This window comes from Anomalospiza imberbis, chromosome 20, assembly GCF_031753505.1.
Source record: "Anomalospiza imberbis isolate Cuckoo-Finch-1a 21T00152 chromosome 20, ASM3175350v1, whole genome shotgun sequence".
NCBI lineage: Eukaryota > Metazoa > Chordata > Aves > Passeriformes > Viduidae > Anomalospiza > Anomalospiza imberbis.
The window spans coordinates 11,000,818-11,015,995 of NC_089700.1; the positions used below are offsets into that span (position 1 = coordinate 11,000,818).

General features: G+C 56.2%; 1 protein-coding gene across 20 annotated transcripts in view; it reads left to right on the forward strand.

The window, feature by feature from the left end:
- The window catches only part of RAP1GAP2 (RAP1 GTPase activating protein 2), a 57,053-nt gene that overhangs the window by 19,626 nt on the left and 22,249 nt on the right, over window positions 1-15,178 (forward strand). For 2 of the 20 annotated variants that reach the window (XM_068210792.1, XM_068210790.1), the window contains exon 1: window positions 2,812-3,104. The exons of 13 other annotated variants lie outside the window; for them this stretch is intronic. In XM_068210792.1, coding sequence (XP_068066893.1) covers window positions 2,827-3,104 — 278 coding nt within the window. In that variant the 5' untranslated portion in view covers window positions 2,812-2,826. Of the gene's footprint in view, window positions 1-2,811; window positions 3,105-10,548; window positions 10,742-14,727; window positions 14,895-15,178 lie in introns of those variants that run through there. 5 more of the 20 variants (XM_068210798.1, XM_068210795.1, XM_068210805.1 and 2 more) reach the window with 5 other exon arrangements.

A 15,178-nucleotide genomic window follows, 5' to 3' on the forward strand; every position in this document is an offset into this window, starting at 1 on the left:
TGTATAGGTTATTTCCGAAAATCTGAGCTGCTTTCCGCATGCCCTGGAGCACTTCAGGGAGCCTCGCGCTGCTGCAGACATCAGCACTGACTTGCCGAGAGCTGGGCGGCCAGGTGGCCACCGCTTTGATGCCTGATGTGGCCCCCCAGAGTGGTGCCGGGCATGCCCTGCCTGTCCTCCATGGGACAAACTCGCCCACAGAGTCAGGATAAACTCAGCCACTGGGGCACCAAAGCAGTTTTCCTCTGCCTGTCTCTCCGTTTTCTTCTTCAGTTCGGGTTTGGTTAGTTCCTATGGTAACCGTGAATGTGTCGGAGGGACTGGAGAGCTCGAGTAGGCGCTGCCGAGTGGGAGCTCGGGAGAGGTGATGGTGGGGAGCCCTGAGCATAGGCAGGGCTCAGCTGACCCCTCTGGTGACAGGCAAAGGTGCCAGGGCTGCAGGTGGGCAGGGAAGGTGTGGTACAGGGCTCGAGCATTCCCGGCAGCTGCTGCCGAACAGCCACAGAGCTCGGCCTCTGTGAAGCACCCGGGGAGCTCTGGAGTTTGGGTCTGGCTCTGCCCCAGGGAGCTGTGCCATGCCCGTGCCTGCCGGGCAGAGGAGCCTGGGAGCATCGGCGCCCAGCCAGGAGCTGGTGTGCCCTGTCCCACCACTCGGGTTTGAGTGTCCTGGCCGTGGGCCAGCCCTGGCTCTGGAGCCCACTGTCCTGTGGCAGGAGGAAGCTGAGCCTCTGCTGCTCTGGGGAGCTGAGATATGCTCCTGCCCAAAGGAGTCTCTGGGGGATGAAGAGCCTGGGAGAGGGCTTTGGAGTACTCTGCTGACTGTTTTTAGGGGTGCACGTCCCCAAGGGTGGAAGCAGGCACTGGTGCTGCTGTGCTTGGGTGCTGGGGCTGTTGAGAGCTGCTGGGACTGGGGCTGGCCCCAGGGAGCTGTGGGATGGAGACTGAGACACTTGGGCAGTAAATGGGATTTGGCATTTGCAGACCCTGGGTTTGGTTTGGACCAATTCCATTGTGATCCCTACTTTTCAGTTACATTTTTTTATTCCTTACCCACTTCAGGGGAAAGCACTTGGAGCTGCTGAATCCCCTGGGCTGGCAAAAGGGGAATCGTGTCCAGAAGCAGCTTCCCAGCCTTGGTTTGGTGTTGGTATTTTCTTGTGTCACATGAAGTCTCTGTAGGGAGCTGGAAGTGTCTCCAGGTTCCTGGGGTCCCCTTGGTTCTCCTGGGGGCACAGCTCCATGCAGTCCTAATCAAACATGGGGTGCTTGAGGTCAGGTTGTGCTGCTGGGAAGGGAAGACCTGAGCCAGATGGCAGCTAAGCTGCTTCCCTGGTGGGAAGGTCACCCTGGAGAAAACCTCAGTCTGCAAAGGATCTTTGCATGTCAAACAGCAGTTCTGGCCAGGTGAGCCAGCCAGGTGGGTTTGCTTGCCTCTCACAGCAGCCCAGCAAGTGCAGGAGTCCCCAGGAAAGCAGGCAGAGACCCTCGAGCCCCCTGGACCTTGTGAAGTCCTTGTATTGGGGATGCTGGAGGAAAACTGGGATGGGGACTCGTGGGGCCCTTCCTCCTCCTCTGTGGAACAAACTGGTAGGGTGATGTCCCATGGGGGTTCACCAGCCCTTTACCTGCTGACAGCTCCTCAGCCTTTGTGCTCTGGTTATTTGCTCATTGGTATTGATGGGGTGTACTGAGAAACCAGAGAGTGTTAAACAAAAAAATCAGTAAACCCCCCCACCCCCCCCTTCAGGCAGAGTCAGCTCTTCTTTTAGCCTTATAAAGCAGAAATGGCACCAAAATAATCATGTCTCTGTGGAATGGAGGAGCCATGTACAGCAATTACTGGGAGTCAGTGTGTGTGCAGTCAGAACTCACATGAAAGAGCATGTGATGCTCCTCTGCTGATGGGAGCAGGAGGATGAAGGTGGGAAGAGATGAAAGATTTACTCGATCTTTGTAAAAAGAGCTGTGTCCAGGCTTGAGGCTCTTTAATATTTGATGGGCTGGAGCTGAGTTAATGGGAAGATGTGGGAATGATTTAGCATCTTAGAGCTGGCTGCACTGACTATTGCACTGATCTTGGAGGTTTGTGCTTGGGTCCTGTGAGGACAAGGTCTGGTGAGCAGATTGCATCTAAGTAAATTCCTTTGACTTATTAGCACTTCATAAATGGATAATTGCATGTAAATGTATGTTTTACAATTATATTTAGCCGGAGAAGCGCATGCAAAGGAAATGCTGTCAAAACTACTGCAAAGCAGCCAGCTGCAGCACACAGGGATGCTTCCTATCTCCGTGTCTTTGGAACTGCTCCTCTCCATTGCTGACGGGCTTGGAGCCAGCCCAGTGTAAACCCCAACAATGACCCCCACCAGCAACATGTCCTGGATGGCTATCCCAGTTCTGGAGCCTGGCAGTGACCCCCTCCTGCCAGTGTGCCTGGGAAGGACTGAGCGTGCAGGGCCAGGGTGCAAGGAATGCTCTTGACTTGCAGAAAACTTTAAATTCGGTTAGAACCAGTGCTGAGCTGGAGGGGCAGAACGAGGCCGGGCTGTCTCTCTCAATGGGTCAGTGCTGGATGGGTGTTAGTTGTGCACCCAGCAGGGCCGTGGCAGCTCCCGGAGCCATGGCTGGGCATGGCGTGCCAGGCAAAATGAGTCCTTGTGTTGGTAGCAGGTCTTTCGCTGGGTTCCTGCTGGGATGAAGCCCCTTGCAGTGCCAGGGAACTGCAGGCGTGTGCCCAGGGTTGGTGACAGATCTCTGCTGCTGCCACGGCTGGTGGCTGCCACCGGCCCTGCTTGAGTTGCCTGCCAGGATGGTGGCAGGGCCATGGTCTGTCCGTCCCTGTCAGCCCAAGGACCGGTGGGAGATTTACAAAATCCAGCCAGTCCCAACGTCTCCCTGCTATCTCTGGCAGGCAGGCGGGAGCGCTTCCCTCTTCGTGGAAGGGCAGTTATCGCCCTGGCTGCCTGCCCACACCCAACCCTGCACCCACACAGCATCCTCCCAGCACGTCTCACAGCCTGCCTGGGACAGAGGAAGCTTTCACAGGAGGAGGAAGGTGCTGTCAGCTCTGAGGACTTGGAGTGTTTCAGCCATTTAATCTGGTAAGCCTCAGCTATATAAAATTTCAGGCCGGGGGAATGGGTACTGGCACAGCTCCATTGATGCTCCCCCTTGGTATTTGACTCTGTGCTTTCCTCTTAGTGGCCTGCTGTAGATATTTGGGTTTATGTGAGGGTTTGTTCCTGCAGAAGGCCCAGCCACAGAGCAGAAGAGGTGGGCTGGGATGTGGCGATGCAAGCGCCGCTCCCCGGTGACGTTGGAGGTGGCGCAGCGGCAGTGCCGCCCCGTCCATATGCTAAAATGTTGTTGTTGCTGTCAGACAGCCTTCCCATATTTAAAGCTAGATTATCCACAATTACATCTGCCCAGAGGACTGAGCAGCCCCACATGGGTCTATTTTTAGCTCTGTCTCAGCACTAATAAACTGTGCTGGTTTTTCCTCCTGCCATATTTATAGCCTGTCAGGCTGGGAGCTGTTTGCAGCCGGAGGGTGGTTGCTGGGAGAGCAGGCACCTTCTGAGAGCAAATATTGTCGTGATGGGTGGAGGGAGCCGTGATGGCTGCGGTGATTGAGGCACCATCTGCCTGTGGGTTCGCTCCCTGTCTGCAGGAGTCACAGAGGTCACCCAGGCAGGGTTTGCAGGGGCTCTTCCCTGCTCGGGGTGGCTGCTGGCCACCCCTCGGCCCTGGCCATGTTCCCACTGGCCTCCCCTTGGCCATGGACATGTGCCCACTCACTGCCAGGGTGGGAGTGATTTGGGGACCGTGAGCAGCCCCATGTCTGCCGGGCCAAGGAGCCCAGAGCAGGGTAGGCAGTGCCGGCGTGGCAGTGCAGGCATTCTGCCAAAGCCTGTGGTTTGTTCCTGATGATAATTTTGTTAATTACTGCACCGCTCCCGCCGGCTGTTGCTCTTGCTGCCAGTTGGCAGGGCCTGGCCTCCTGCCGGCGCCGGCGAGCCCCGCGGCCCGGCAGGGACGGGCGGCCACTGGCCCCCAGCGGCATTCCCGTGCCACGGTCCTGCACTGGAAATGGCCCTCTCCATCTCTGCTGTTTTATTTCCAGTGGGGCTTGTGATGCTCTCAGTGACCCATACCATAGCCAAGGAACTCACATCTTCCAAAGCCTGTTGTGAAAACATGGCTCAGCTCAGGCTCCCACCCAGAAGAGACATGCAGAGGCTTGGCAGGTACTTGAATAGGTCAGAGCTATATTCTGAGTCTCTGTGAAGTCTCAAAGGTCAGTCTTTTCAGGCACTGTCCTGTCTTGTTCCTATCAAATGCTACTGATGTCACACCAGGGACTGTGACAGCTCCTTCCTCCTACAACAATATAGTGTTAATCCTTCCCAATTTGGAATGCAGAGTCCACTTTCTAAAGCCCAGACAAGCTGATCTAGGTCTCTTGTTCCCGATCATTGATGAGGTTGCACAGTGTGAGGTGATTTGAAGAAGAAGGTGGTGAGTCTGCAGCTGAAAACTGCTTCATTTTCCATCTTTTCTTATTTGGAGCAAGAGGCAAGGAAGAATCTGTAGAGCATCAGAAACCCCTGGATGTGATTGACTTCAGAATGTTCCCTGTAGTATGGATGTGTCAGAGATAATACCTGTGTTTTAGCTCCGCAAATTATATGTCTTTTAATGCTTTCACATCAAACAAGGTGTGTGAGGGCGGCGGGTAATGGAGATGGTGTCATCTCCGAAGCGTCGCAGGGGCCCAGGTGCTGCTGCTCCTGCTGCCACCCCCTGTGGCACTGGGACTGTTCCATGACCCCCTCGCTGCCCACCACCTCCTCCCACATCCCTTGCAGCATCCTCAGGAAGGGCATTGCTCCACTGAGGCTAAAGTCTGGGCCTAATCCCAAGTCTCCCAGCAGGATTCCAGTGGAGATTCATTGGCATAATGGCTTCAGAGACATCTTTGCTCTGCACGGGGAGCGGAGGGAAGAGCGGGGGCTGAGCAGGGTGCTGGTGCTGCTGGAAGCTTTGGGTGAGTGGCTGTGCCTCCCAAATCTGGCTTTATTAGTGATGTTAATGATGAATGGTGACATTTAGCTCACTGATTTGCTAGTAAAATTCAGAGGATCTGCTCATGCTGTAAAGACTAATTTCCTCTGCTGATTTGATCTAATTTAATTGGATGCTGAAATCTTGGAGCTCATCTCTTCAGGAGGCCTGTGTTCACAGGGAGAAATACCCAAATTATCAGGAATACAATTTCCATGTAATTGTGCTGCTGTCATGGCCACAACTACCTCGTTCCGTGTCAGCTGTGCTGTGGCTGATGCTGCCCCCAGTTGCCACCACACAGCCAGGCTGCAGTGCAGGAAGAGCCCAAGGGTGACTCACTTGGGCTGTCTCAATTACAGAACAGTGTTTGGCTCATAGCCAGTGGCACACAATGGATGGGAGAGGTGGTCAAGAGACTCCTTGTACCCATAGCTTGCTTTGTTCCTTGATAAATGCATCTTGGAAAACCACTCACTCATGCATTCATGTGTTGATGGCGTGGTCAGTGTTCCAGGCTCCTGTCACTGATGCTCTTGGGTCACTGCTCTTTGGTGGCTTTCTTAAAATTCTTGGCCTGGCTATGGCTCAGGTTTTACCCCCTCTGGAGCTGGTGTGGCTGAGTGTGTCTGCCACACATGTGATCAGTGTCACCTGCACACGCTGCAGCCAGGAGCCCTTTCACTGGGATGCTCTGGAAACTGTGTGCCCTTGAGCAGGGGCAGCCTGGGGTGCACAGGGAGGGGTTGCTCCCAGCACCTTCCTTAGCTGTGCTCCTCAGCATCCCCTCTGCCCAGGGGAGAGTGACAAGACCCACCTGACCTCAGCTGCTTTCTGCAGTGAGAGTTCTTTTATTTTTGTTCTTTCGTTGTGGCTTTGACCACTCTTTCTGCCTGTTGCTTGGGAGGGCTGGAAATTGTGCTGGGGATATGGGCACTCATGGGCCCTGCTTGGCCACAGGCCAGGCAGAAGGTCGATGCTGGACTTCACTCATCACAGGGATGGGCTCTGGACAGGGCCAGCCCATCCCTGCGTGCCCCTCCTTGAGCTCAGCAGGTAAATTTCTCCTTTCTTGCACTTCAGCTCTGCTCCTCTGTACAGGAGCCACAGAGCTGGGCACGGGGAGCTGTCAGGGGCACTGCTGTGCCAGGGGGGCCTTGCCAGCGTGTGGGGTGGGAGCTGGGGAGCTGGGGCTGCCCCACGCCTTGGCACACGCCGATCCCATCTCTCAGGAATGACGTGTGTCGGGGTGGCTGGTGGCGTGTCACACCCGTCTCACACCATTTCTGGGGAGATAACTCACTGTGCTCTGTCGCTCATTGCCTGCATGGAAGAGCTGGCTCTGTGCTTTCCTGGGATTTCCTTCATGTCTTTCTAACTGAAGCCATAAAATAAATTTCTAATCAGATTACTTGGGGCTGGATGTAATGTAATCTAAAGCTCTATTTCTTGTGATACTTCTGTAAAAGTGGATGCCCTCTTATCCTCCTCCTGCAGCACCGATTGAAATACTATAATCGCTTTCTCCCTCGTTTGCAAGCTCCCAAATCCGTTTCTGCCATGCCAGGGAAATCGGGATGTGACTGCTCCTTTGCAGGGAAACAGTTACTATTTTTGGGTTTTGGGCCATGCTGCATTGTCTCCTTTTGTTCCTCTCTGGCTCCCAGTCCTTGGTGCTGGCGCAGCAGCCCCATCTCAGCTGTCCCACCTGGGCAGGGCAGGTGCCCGTGCTCTGGTGGGAGGCAGTGCCCAGAGGGGCTCTGGGCGAGTGCCTGGGGCAGAGGTGAGGGGTCCCAAGGTGGTGGGGAAGGGCCCCGGGCAGATCTCTCTCTCTCTCTCTCTCTCACTCCCCAGGCAGATCTCTGGGCTCCCGGCAGCCCAGGCACGGTGCCGCGGGGATGGGCTGGTCGTGCCTCCAGCCCGGCTGTGGCAAATGCCTGGCATAGCTTGGGTATTTCTGGCACTGTCCCTCATGAGCGAGGGAACCAGAAATATCTCCTGCCCAGGGAGGCACGGAGGGTGACAGGGACATATCCTGCACTGCCTGATGAGGCCGCGCTGTGGCTCTGGCCAGAGAAGCCCTGAGTCACCAGAGCGGGGCTCAGCGGTGGCTGCAGCTCAGGTGTGAGCACGGGGCTGGCTCCTCTGCAGGTGGAAAGGCCCCTGCAGGTGGCTGAGGCAGATTGATGGGCTGCCCACCTATAGGGGGTTTCATCTCACAACAGCACCTATACAAAAGCCAAAGTTATTACATAAATTAATGGCTTCATAATAATATTAATAATGTCATTTATTCATGGTAGATTCCATACTCCTAAGGGACAAAGGCTCAATCTTGTCTTAGTCTGGTGTGTTTAGATCCTTCTTTCTCAGCAGTGTCCAGACGGCTGCCAGGTGATGTGTTAATCACGGTGTGTAATTGTCCTGACCTGTCCTGCGCTCCCTCCAGCCCCTCAGGCTTCCTACTTCATTGCCAAACTGCTTTGTCTGGAGCAAAAACGTCAGGCCATTTTTCAAGGGATATATATTTCTTCATAAAACAGGGGCAACCTCTTACCCTGGAGGTGATTTAGTCACTGACAGGGTGATACTGATGTTTTAAAGGAACGATGGAGACTCGGAATGTCTTGAACGGCAGTGTTCTGTCTTAGGAGATGTCCCTTGGGACATCTGGAGAGCTTTGGGGGTGCTGGCCCTGACAGGGCGTTCCTATTGCAAACATTCAGGAAGGTGATGGGTGCTTTGGGGGCATCACTGTGGGAACAGGAGGCTGGCTGGAGCCGGAGCGGGTGAGACATGGGGAAGACAGGCAGGGCAGGAGCTTTCAGATGCACCAGCCCTGCCACCTTGTGTGCCTTCCTAGGCACCCCTGTCATCCTGCCCCGCTCCATCCTGGAGCAGCTACCAGATGGCAGAGCCTAAGAAATACAGGGCAGGTTCTGCAGGGCCTGGCACAGCCAGAGGTGATGTCCTGTGGGGCAGGAGGTCCTGGTTCCTTCTGCCTATGTGAGCATCCAGCCCTCCTAGGAACCCGTGGCCCCCAGCCCACCTCAGCCCTCACCATCTATTGCTTTGCCCTCAGCCCATAAATTACAAATCAGCTGCTGTGAGTCCAGATACAATTACTTCCACTGTGGGCTGGGCCATGTTTGCGTGGAGAGGGAACCTGAGTTTCTGCTCAAAGTATTTGTCTATTTCCAAATAGGAGAGAATTGGACATCTTTAAAAATCAATACAAAGCCACTTCAGCATAAACCAAGAGGAGATTAATACTTACCTTGTCTGGAAAAGGGGAGGGGAGATGTGGAAAATGTCTCCAGAGAGGGACACTCAATGAAATTTGAATCTGCCTGTTTAATGTGAGAGCTAAAAGATTTAAAATTAACCCCCTCCCCCTCCATTAATTGGAAATGAGTTCAAGAACTGGTGTAATTTGGCACAGAAATAGGATCTAATTTTTTTTTTCCTGTGCCTGAGAAATTTGTCAGACTGATAGCTTCAGCTTGAAGGAAAGCAGACAGGTATTTTCTGCAGGAAGAGATCTATTGATCCATCAAAAACTTCATTGAAAGGCTTGGCAGTGCAGGTAGCACCCAGGTTTAGCAAAAATCATTCCTTGTACCCATTTACATTCTTTCACCACCACTCAGAGTTTGGCATCATCTGATGTTGTTCTGAGGAGACAGAAATGAATTTTGGAATTTTTGGAGAATGAGTTGGACTTTTTCTTGTGGAGAAGTGGTACCTCAACACTTGTCTGCTGTATTGCTGCTGCCTCAGTCTCCCCAGGGACCTCGAGATCCGGTGAAACACAAAAATACTGTTCTTGGGTTTCAGTTTGGGTCTTGACTCTCTGGAGTGCTCCGTGTGCACGGTGTAGGTCGGGATGGGTGCTGTGGTGACGCTGAAATGCTGTCTGGTTCATCTGGGGTGAATTCATGTGGTGTGTTACAAAAATAACAACACGGCTGACTTATCTGACTTACAGTAGGATACGGAAAGAGAGTATGGCAATGATAGGGGTTTTGTTGTTGTTGCATTTAAAGAATCATTCTGATTAGAGATTCTGTTGAAACATTTAGATAGAGAAGGCCAGAACTGGGGTTATGTTGATCTCCTTAAGGGTGGTAGACAAGAGTGTGACAGGCAGGACGAGGCAGCAGGAGCGGCTGTTCCCTGCCAGATGTGGTCTGTGGCCTCTGCAAGCTGTTTCTCCTGAGCAAACACATTTATTACAGGCTTTGCCATGGGAGCCCCATGCATTGTTAATGATTGACTGCCCCAGCTGGGGGTTTCCAGGCAGCTCCTGTTGGTGCTGGGCCCTTGCTCTGTGGGTGGGGAGCAGGGAGCCTTTCTTGCCATCTTTCCCTGGGAGTTGCTCAGGTCCCGCTTGAATGGGTGGTGGATTTGCTTGTCTGCAGCCTGTGTGTGCCCCTCAACAGGTTCCTGTTTGTGGCAGGGTCCCCTCAAAACCCTGACCTGGCTGTGACACTTGGAACTGCTGCCCCAGGGACCCTGCACCTGTGTGCCACTGCCAGGGAGGTTCTGCCCTCCCTGCCCTAAGGCCAGGCTGGTTAAACCCACCCAGGGCAGTGGGCTGGACCAGATGCAGGAGGATTGTTTGGACTGTTCCTAATGGCTGCAGGGATCAGAGAACAGCAGGCAGGCTTTGGGAGGTGCCCGTGTCCCGTCCCGTGCTGGGTGGATGTTCTCATGAATGATCCCACACCTGCTGGCAGCAGGCATAGTGCTTTCATCCCTTAGACTAGGAAGTAGCTCAAAGTGCTGTAGCTTGTCCTGTGTCTAATTCCTGTGAAAATTAAACTGGCAGAGGAGAGAGGTGAGATAAGGGGGGCAGAGGGACCTGGGTGTTTTATCACCATGGCAACAAGGACTTCCAGGGAAAGGTGCTGAAGTGAGAAGTAGATAATTTACAGTTTACTTAATAAAAAAAAAGAACTCATTTCCTGGAGGGAGCTGTGTGTCAGCTCCCGGTGTGAGGGACAGGCTCGAGGCCCCGAGCTGTCCCGCTGCTGCAGCCGGGGCTCAGGGGGAGGGATGCTCGGCCCTGGCAGAGGGATGGCAGGGCCAGGCTGGGACCAGCCGAGAGGTCCTGCGGGGGTTTGCTGCGGTGAGGAACCCGGCTGTGGGGCAGAAGCGAGTCCTCCCTCTGTGGGGGTTGAAGGGGCTGTGCTGGCACTTCGCCCCTTAAGGAGTCCGGGCTGCGGCTGCCGGGAAAGCCGGGAAAGCCTCCGTACCGGGGCGACCGGGGGCTGTGCCGCGGACAGTCCGGTCCCCGGGCCCGTGACGTGCTCAGAGCCCCGCCCGCCCGCAGAGCCGGCCCGGGGTTGTCCGGGGGTCTGCGGACACACCCGCGGCCCCCGGCCCGAGGGGACGGGGCAGAGCTGCCGCCATTCCGCAGCCGCTCCCGCGGGGCTCCGTTACCGGCCCCGCGCTCGCTGCCGGCGGCGCGGGGCGCGCGCGGGGCGGCGCGGGGCGGGGGCGGTCGCGGCCGTGGACGCGCCGCCGCCCCCGCCGGTGCCGGCGCTCGGTCGGCGGCGGCAGCGGCGATGTCCCGGGCGGGCGGCAGGACGCGGTCCCGGCGCGCGGGGGTGCGGGCGGCCGTGGTGCTGATCGGGCTCCTGCACCGCTCCCGGCAGAGCAGCGAGAGAAGGTGACGGCGCGGGGAGCCGGGGAGCGCTCGGTACCGTCGGCCGGGCAGAGCCTGGGGGCTGCGGGGGGACGCGGCGGGAGCGGCGGATGGAATTACTGGGCGGGAGGTGCCGGCGGCGGTACCGGGAGCTGGAAAACAGCACCGGGAAAATCGTGACCCGCTCGAGGTGTGCGCTGTGTGCCTGAGCGGTGCCGGGGACCAGACAGCCGGCACCGGCGTAACCGTGACCCGCTCGCGCTGTGCGCTGGCAGCGGCGCCGGGAGCCGGGCACCGGGATAACCGGGATAACCGGGATAACCGGGATAACCGGGATAACCGTGACCGCCGGGGCGCGTGTGACCGCCGTGTCAGTGCGTGTGTGTGCAGGGGCCGCACGCCGGGCCAGGTGAGCCCCGGCACCCGCTGCTGCTGCACACCGGGAGGAGCAGCGCGATCCTCAGGGCCCCCTCGGGCGCCCGTGCAGATCTGCTGTAACTCGGCTCCGCAGCTTTGTCTGCGGCGGGAACAGCTGACAAATGGTCTCATCTTTCATTGCCGAAGCCACGGGCTGCACTTCGTGTTCAACTTTGTGCCGTAGGAAACGGCCTGTTTGCAGTGCTCTGCGAGCTGGCATCTGCTCCGCCGGCGCCGCTCCCCCCGCTCCGCACGGGAGTTGCTGTTGGCCTCGGAGACTGACCCCGCGCTGATCTGTGCGGGCTGCCCCGGGCAGGGAGTTTTCTCCTCCAGGACTCTGCTGCTCTGGCAACTTCGGTGTTAAAAATAGTCAGAAATATGCACCCGAACCTCACAGTGTGTGTACCTCTGTTTCAGTGTGGAAGCAACATGCTGCAGGCTGAGGGTTTTTTTTGTTTCTTTCTTTTTCTTGGTTCAATTTGTGATTTTGTACCAAACTAAAATGAATGAAGAAACGATTATTTGGAATAGTTACTGTAAAATATTCTACCACTCCCTAATCTATAAGCACGAAAAATCAGAGTGAGGCGACTGAGGATGAAGCTTTTTGTCCACCATCAGTTGTGGACTGTGGGGCTCGTACCCCATTTCTTAGTGCTGCTGGCGTTGGGACTTTTCCTTGGACAGCTGGTGCCATGGAGAGCAGGATGTCAGTGATGCACTAAAGACTGAACATTGGCATTCTGGGGAGTTCCTGTGTCACTTGCTGGATTGAGATATTTTTGTCTCCGTGGCTGGGATATTGGGTAGATCATCAAAGCAGAACAGTTGGAAAAAACCAGCCTGCAGGTCCAGAATGAGCAGCAGTAATGGCTGCTCACCTGAGCTGAGCCGTGGCTGGGCCCCCTGTACCACACTCCCAGCTGGAATGAAGGATGTGGGGACTGTGCTGGGGCTCCCTGCTGGGCTTCACTGTCCTGCCCCTGCTGTTGCTCCTTGGGTTTTGTCCTGTTTAGCCCAGGCCCGTTCTAGCCATAGCTCTGCCCTTGGACCATGGGCTCTAGCTACCAGCTAGCAAGTGTTGGAGGGACTGGCTGGCTGGGGGTGACCTGGAGTCTCTCCTCCTGCTTTCACGTGTGTGGGGACTGTCCGAGTGCAGAGTGACACTGGTGGGGACCCAAATGATCCTCGGGATGTTGTCCACACTGAAACTCATTGGCCAATCCTGCATTTGCCTCAAGGGCAGGGAGTGCTTTACTAGTCACACCAAGGAAGACTTTGCCAAAGAATTGTCTTTCCCCCAGGTACCAGGTTTTTATGAATGAGCTCAACATGACACTGGAGTGCTTAGAAAAAACCTGGCTCTGAACTTGCACTGGAATCTACCCCGTGATGTCTGAGCCTGCTTTTCCTTTTTATTTTTTCCCCAGCATCATGTTGTGTACAAAACGTCTCAGTGTGCCTCTTGCTGCAGGGTTTACTGAGTACAAGAGTCACACAGATTTCTCAAGGGGAGAACAAGACCCTGAGGAGGTTTTTTCTGTCTGCCGTGGACTGAGGAACCTCCATGGGAGTGATTGCAGGAATTCAAGCAGTGCTTTACGGTGGTTGTTCCATCTTATGCAAGCTGCCAGGGCCATCAAAGTGACATAATCTGCAGGAAAAGGAAGGGACTGCTAGCAGCATCGTCAAAAGGGACTCTGTTCCTCCACCTGCTCCTATTTGCTTTTTTCCCTCCTACATTCAGTCTTTGTTCTGCATTTGCAATTGAATTTTGCTTTCCATGAGCCATATGCAAGCCTGGCAGGATCAGTGGCAGCTGCAGAGTCTGTGGTGGCCCATGTCCCTTCCTTGTTAGCAACCCAGCAAAGTGCAGCGCAGCACACCAGGCTCCCCTGGCAGAGCTGGGTGATGCTTACCTGCCCCTCCACCTGCAGTCTTCTCACCTGTGCCTCGCCGGCACACCTGAGCTGGAGGGGAGGACTGGGGAGGTCTGGGGGGGTGGCTGCTGCTGCGGGCTTTTCCTTGCTCCTGTTTGGCTCTGAAAGCCTGGGATTTGGAACTGTATTTATATCTACATGGATTTTCCCAACTGTCCCACATGCAAGTGAGGTGACGCTCTGGTGGCTGCCCTCTCACAGGGGAGAGCTGGTGGGTGGGTGCCCTGGTGTGGGCCACTTCTCCTCTCACAGCCTCCCCTTGCCCTTTGGCACCAGTGCCATGGCGTTTGGAGGCGCAGGTTTCTGGGAGCTGTTCTCTGCAATTTGCAAATTATTGAATCAGCTCAGAAACGGCTGCCCGAGGCTCCTGGCTCGGGTTTGGCAGGAATAGGATCAGACGAGCCTTCTGGTCTGAAAATGTCTGCAAGTGCCTTGGCTCAATTACCCAGATCTTCAGGAAATTGCCACTTTCTCTGTTCCTGCAAGGGAGAGTAAGCAGCACATTTTGTAAAAGATAAAAACTTCTTTTCACCAATACTTGCATATCTAGCCTCAGGGGCCTGACCTGGCCTGGACCAGTGGGAAGCCCTTGGCCAGCTCGAAGGATTCCAGTGTCTGTAGAGGTGCAGGCAAAGCAGGAGTCAGCTCCTTGCTGCCCCCCGCTCCCCAGAAGGACAAGCATGTGTGGTGTAGCAGGGACCTCACGGCCAGCACCGGCAGCAGGGTGACCCCCGTGGCCAGCGCAGGCAGCAGGGTGACCCCCATGGCCAGCGCAGGCAGCAGGGTGACCCCCATGGCCAGTGCAGGCAGCAGGGTGACCCCCGTGACCAGCACAGGCAGCAGGGTGACCCCCATGGCCAGCGCAGGCAGCAGGGTGACCCCCGTGACCAACGCAGGCAGCAGGGTGACCCCTGTGACCAGCGCAGGCAGCAGGGTGACCCCCATGGCCAGCGCAGGCAGCAGGGTGACCCCCATGGCCAGCGCAGGCAGCAGGGTGACCCCCATGGCCAGCGCAGGCAGCAGGGTGACCCTCATGGCCAGCGCAGGCAGCAGGGTGACCCCCGTGACCAGCGCAGGCAGCAGGGTGACCCCATGGCCAGCGCAGGCAGCAGGGTGACCCCATGGCCAGCGCAGGCAGCAGGGTGACCCCATGGTCAGCGCAGGCAGCAGGGTGACCCCCATGGCCAGCGCAGGCAGCAGGGTGACCCCCGTGACCAGCGCAGGCAGCAGGGTGACCCCATAGCCAGCGCAGGCAGCAGGGTGACCCCCGTGACCAGCGCAGGCAGCAGGGTGACCCCCGTGGCCAGCACAGGCAGCAGGGTGACCCCCATGGCCAGCGCAGGCAGCAGGGTGACCCCCATGGCCAGCGCAGGCAGCAGGGTGACCCCTGTGACCAGCACAGGCAGCAGGGTGACCCCCGTGGCCAGCACAGGCAGCAGGGTGACCCCCATGGCCAGCGCAGGCAGCAGGGTGACCCCCATGGCCAGCGCAGGCAGCTGGGATCCTGCCTGCTCAAGTGCGGGACGCTCTGAACTGTTCAACAATGTGTATTTGCTGTTTGGAGGGGCAATTAAAGCCAGCCCCACTGGCAGTTAAATGTCACCTTTCTCTGGGCAGGGCTGCGGTCCTGCTCTGAGGACAGCGTGCTGAGGACGCTGCGTGTGTGCAGGTGCAGGCTGGCAGTTTGCAAATACGTAATTTATTGCAAGAAATGTAGATGAGAAAATGCTGCACTTTTTTTTTTTTTTGCTGACTCTCAGGCTTCGATGTGAGAAGGCGACACTGCTGAATAGGGCTAAGCTGAGCCAGGGCATAACAAGGTAAATCAGTTTCTATAGAAGATGTTCCATGGCAGGGGCTCTGCCCAAGGGTCTGGCAGCTCTGCAGCAGTGAGTGCTTGGGCTGCACCCCACGTCTGGGGGGGATTCTGGAGCCCCACAACTGTCTGACATCAGTGGGAGCCTGCAGCAGTGCATGTCCTCTGCTGATGTCCTCCGTGGGATGAGTGATGATGCAGCGAGATCTTGCCTGCCTGGCATCCTGGGATTGGGTGGAGAGCTGCTCAAAGTCAGGGCAAGGTTCTTCATTCAGGCACTCACTGCAG